The sequence below is a fragment of the Cardiocondyla obscurior genome, linkage group LG07 (assembly GCF_019399895.1).
Source record: "Cardiocondyla obscurior isolate alpha-2009 linkage group LG07, Cobs3.1, whole genome shotgun sequence".
In the NCBI taxonomy this organism is placed as follows: Eukaryota; Metazoa; Arthropoda; class Insecta; order Hymenoptera; family Formicidae; genus Cardiocondyla; species Cardiocondyla obscurior.
The window spans coordinates 5,106,938-5,111,674 of NC_091870.1; the positions used below are offsets into that span (position 1 = coordinate 5,106,938).

The window sequence follows — 4,737 nt, forward strand, 5'->3', positions numbered from 1 at the left end:
CTTTACCTTTTAATATTTCCAATTTATCTTTAAAGTTTTCCATTTTTACCCATACCATACCGAAACCTCCTTTATTCACTCCTCCTATCTTATTCACATCTTCTATTTTTGCTTTTACGCCTATTGCTTCAAAAATCTCTCCCACTTGTTACTTCAGCGCCTTTTTATCTTCATTTTTTATTTTTATACCTCTTATTATCAAATTATTCTTTCTCCATTCTTTCTTTTCCCTTTCTTTTCCCATTTCTAACATTCTCGTTCTTTATCCCAGGCTTAATACTTTTCCACATAATTCTGCTGGCATTTCCGCTTTACCTCCCTCATATTTTTTTTCCTTAATTCTTTTTTCCATTTCATCTATTCTTTTCTCTAATTCTATCTTTTCTCTTTTCCATATCACTTTTAGGTCTTCTATTTCTTTCCTTATCTGCACCTTAATTTCCCTTACCTCTTCCATCTGTGCTTGGATCCTAGCGAATCCACTTCTCATTTCTTTTATTACCTCCTCAAAACCTTCCTTACTTACTCCTCCTTCACCACTCTCCTCTGTCGTTTTCACCGGCGACCTATATACCTTCACGCTTTTTCTAAATCCTTCCAATCCTTCTATTTTACCTCTCTTCTCCTGTCTTTCCTTTCTTTTTTCCCCTTGTTTCCATGCTTCCATTATTAGTAAGCTATTAGACCTTTCCCTCCTCAATATTTCCACTTTTGCAAGCCTTCTCATTTTCTTCTTCGTTTTTTCTTCCCTTTTTTCTTCTTTTCCCAACTCCATATTTTCCTTCATCTGATCACTCATTTTCCCTAAGCTGTTCTATACCTCTTTCCTTTGTCTTTATTCCCTTTTACTTTCCCCTTCGCCCCCTTACCTTCCTTCTTTCCTTTGTCTTACTCTCGGTTTTTTCCCTGTCACCGCCAACCTAACCTCCAAACAACTCCGCCTTGTACTTTCTTAGATTTCTCCCTTTATTCTCACCTCCACCCTTTCCCTTTACTTGCCCTCCTTAAAAAACCTCCCCCTTTACCCCCGCACACCACCCTTTGCTTCTAAATTTTTTTTAACACCCAAAAACCTTTTTTTTCAGTCACACTCTCATACACACAACCTCTCGCTCTGCTGTCGGAAACGAAAAGTCTCAAAGTAATTTAATAATTTATCTAATTTTTTAATTTAATAATCTAATTTAAAAAAAACATTAAATAACAATAAAAAACAATAAATAACAATAAATATCAATAAAGAACAATAAATAACAATTAACAATGAATAACAATAAATATCAATGATTAACAATGTGGCCTGAGGCCACGAATACTTCAGACCCCGCGCCGCGACCACCACCGTTCGCCCGAATTAATCGCGCGGTCCCGACCACGTTTAAATTACGCGCGGGCCGACCAACCGCCCGCGGCGAGTAGCGCGGATCTACGCAACGAGCAACACGGGCCGCCCAACCGCCCACACCGCGCACCGCCACCCGACCGCTCGGGAGTGGGGGCCCCCACTCCCGGGCCCACGGGTATATAAGCTGCCTCGAGCGCAGACGAGGCACCTTGTTCCGCGCTGGGGAGCACCCCAGCATCCGATCCTCCAGGTCTTGGGCGCTCCCAAGACTTCCTCGACCGGGCTCACCCGGCTTCCGAAACCGACTTCGCTCTTCTCGACTCGGGCGCTCCCGAGCCTTCCTTCGACCGGGCGCTCCCGGCCGTCCTCGACACCGACATCTCCTAGACTCGGGCGCTCCCGAGCCTTCCTTCGACCGGGCGCTCCCGGCCATCCTCGACACCGACATCTCCGAGACTCGGGCGCTCCCGAGCCTTCCTTCGACCGGGCGCTCCCGGCCGTCCTCGATACCGACATCTCCGAGACTCGGGCGCTCCCGAGCCTTCCTTCGACCGGGCGCTCCCGGCCATTCTCGACACCGACATCCCCGAGACTCGGGCGCTCCCGAGCCTTCCTTTGACCGGGCGCTCCCGGCCGCCCTCGACACCGGCATCCCCGAGACTCGGGTGCTCCCGACTCTCTCTCCCTCGCTTCTTCGCGCCAACACGGCCCTGGCGTTCCGGCGCGCGGTTGAATTAAGTCGCGGCGCCGCCGACTCGCGAACGCGAAGCTTGTGCGTCCGATATGGCCCTCACGGCCTGGTTTGTAATCCGCGCCGCCGACTCGCGAACGCGAAACCTGTGCGTCCGATACGGCCCGAGCGGCCCGTCCTGTAATCCGCGGAGGCCTGTATGACCGACACGGCCTGTTACTTAGGATAAGTCTCGAAGCGACCCGCACTAGCGTTCCCTGGGAATCCAGCTCACGGCAGATAGCCGTTTTTCGTGGCAATTTATTCTTTAGTTTATTACTGTATATATATTCCTTTTGTTAGACTAAGTGTATTATTTTGACTAAATATTCTTTCTTTCTTTTATTAATAAATTCTTTATCTTTTTGATTAAACCAAGTCTCGGTTTTCTTTATACTCGCACTCTGGCTTCCGACGAGCTCTCCGGACCGGAAATTACCGTGTTACATGGCGCCCGAACAGGGACCTGACCATGCCGAGACTTGAGTTAACGCGAATGAAGAGCTGGATTTACAAACTGTCCAAAAACGATTTAGCCGAAGAATTAGCGCGAATTCACATTGACAATAGCGGTCCTTGCAGTCAATTACGACACCGACTTCGAAGGTTTGTAGAAACCAATCCCGACTATAAGCCCCCGATGGCCCTTAATAGACCCGATCCACGGAAGCCACAGTGCAAATCACAGTCAGCCATCCTCATGGAGGTACCAGACGACGAGCTACACGCCTCAAAACACCTGGATGAGTTCGCGGCTGGCACACCGCAGCACCAACCGCTTCCAGCATTCAGTCACGTGGAGGAACTGTTACCATTTCACGCCCCGGCACCAGAGGCTCGTATGGAGGGTGCCGCCATCAGTCGGGCCGAAACGAGTCCCCCTCGTGAGGACGAATCTGTCAGCCTGACCGATCACGCGAAAGTTATCAATCAAATTAGAAAGTGGGGCGTCCACTTCGATGGAAGAGACCCGTTCGCCTTTCTCGAGCGCATCCAGGAATTACAGCGAGCATACGGCTACCCGGGGGACCTCTTGCTGCTAGGGCTACCCGAGATGTTAAAAGGAGATGCTTTTCTCTGGTTCCGAAATAACCAAGACCAGTGGAAACGTTGGGCCGATTTCCAAGATAGCTTCCAAAACTATTACTTGCCCCACCGATACTAGGCCCAGCTCACGCGAGAAATACACGGCCGAATACAACGAGCGGGAGAACCGTTCAAGCAATACGCCACCGCATTGCTAACCATGGCCCGTCGAGCTGGGAACCTTTCCACCGACGAAGTCCTGGATCGAGTCTACGAGAATATGAGGCCCGAGTACAAATTATACATCCGAATTCGAGACGTGAGCAACTTGGAGGACCTTACTAACCGAGCAGCCGAATTTGAAGATATCAAACGCCAGGAGAGGGAACATACCGAGAAACAGCAAGCCAGTCGACCACCGGCAGTGGCCGCCGCCGTCGCCTATAGCCGAGAAGAGTGCTGTTGGCGCTGCAAGCAACGAGGCCACACCCGAACCGAATGTCGACGCCCCGCCGTTAAGTTTTGCTCCCGTTGTGGTAAGGACGGCGTCCTAACAAGGGATTGCCACCTGTTGACGGGAAACGCACAACGGGCCGGGGGCGTCGACCACGCCGACCGGCCCAGCACCAGCCAGAGTTAAGGTTTCGGCCCCGGCCGCACCTGCCGATCATGCTCGGGAACAACGAGATTGAGGCATTACTCGACTCGGGATCCGAGCTATCATGCGTCAATGCCGACGTAGCAAGGTTGGCCGAAGACCTGGGCCATCATCGCCAGACGAATCGACAGCAGGTCAGACTGGCGGACGGGGAAACCACGGAGACCGCCGGTAGTCTGCAACTTCCGGTCTGGTACGAGGGGAAGACGTACCAGCACGAATTTACAATCATGCCGCACGCCCGCACGCCCATGATCATAGGGATAGATCTCTGGGAGCGGATCGGTTTAACCCTGCGGATCCCACCCGGCAGTACACGACTAAAACAAGCATGCGGTTTGGACGAGGCCGGTTTGGCTACGCAGACACCAGAAGAGGAGGATCGTCTCAAGCATTTTCTCGAGGTAGAACTTGGCAAGTTCCGAGACGTGCACGGGCCTACCGATAAAATTACTCACCGGTTACGCCTGAAAACCGATCAACCAATTAAACAGAGATACCGCCCACGCAACCCAGCCATGCAGGAGGTCATAAATCAGGAAGTCAACCGAATGGAGCAAGATGGAATTATCGAGCCCTCCCGCGGAGCGTGGAGTTCGCCAATTGTGCTCGTCAAAAAGAAGGACGGCCGGTATCGGTTCTGCATCGACTATCGTAAGGTCAACGAAGTCACCGAAAAGGACGCATACCCGCTGCCACAGGTTAATGCCACGCTCGACAAATTGCGAGGAGCACGATACCTAACTACGCTGGACCTGAAGGACGGCTATTGGCAGGTGCCACTGGGACCAGAAAGCCGACCGGTCACTGCGTTCACGGTCCCCGGCCGAGGCCTGATGCAGTTCAAAGTCATACCGTTCGGACTGCACTCAGCGCCGGCCACGTTCCAGCGGCTTCTGGACGCAGTGATCGGTCCCGAGTTCGAGCCGTGGGCATTGGTTTACCTCGACGACATTATCATCCTCAGTCGTACGTTCG

At 51.5% G+C, this 4,737-nt stretch overlaps 1 protein-coding gene across 1 annotated transcript; it reads right to left on the minus strand.

The window, feature by feature from the left end:
- Window positions 1-262: 262 nt before the first annotated feature.
- On the minus strand, window positions 263-799 carry LOC139104072 (MAP7 domain-containing protein 2-like). The gene has a single exon (XM_070659296.1). The coding sequence runs from the start codon at window positions 797-799 to the stop codon at window positions 263-265; it is 537 nt and encodes a 178-aa protein (XP_070515397.1).
- Window positions 800-4,737: the final 3,938 nt, after the last annotated feature.

Excerpts from the sequence above, each read along its gene's own strand:
- LOC139104072 (XM_070659296.1), bottom strand. The coding sequence starts at position 799 with ATGAGTGATCAGATGAAGGAAAATATGGAGTTGGGAAAAGAAGAAAAA.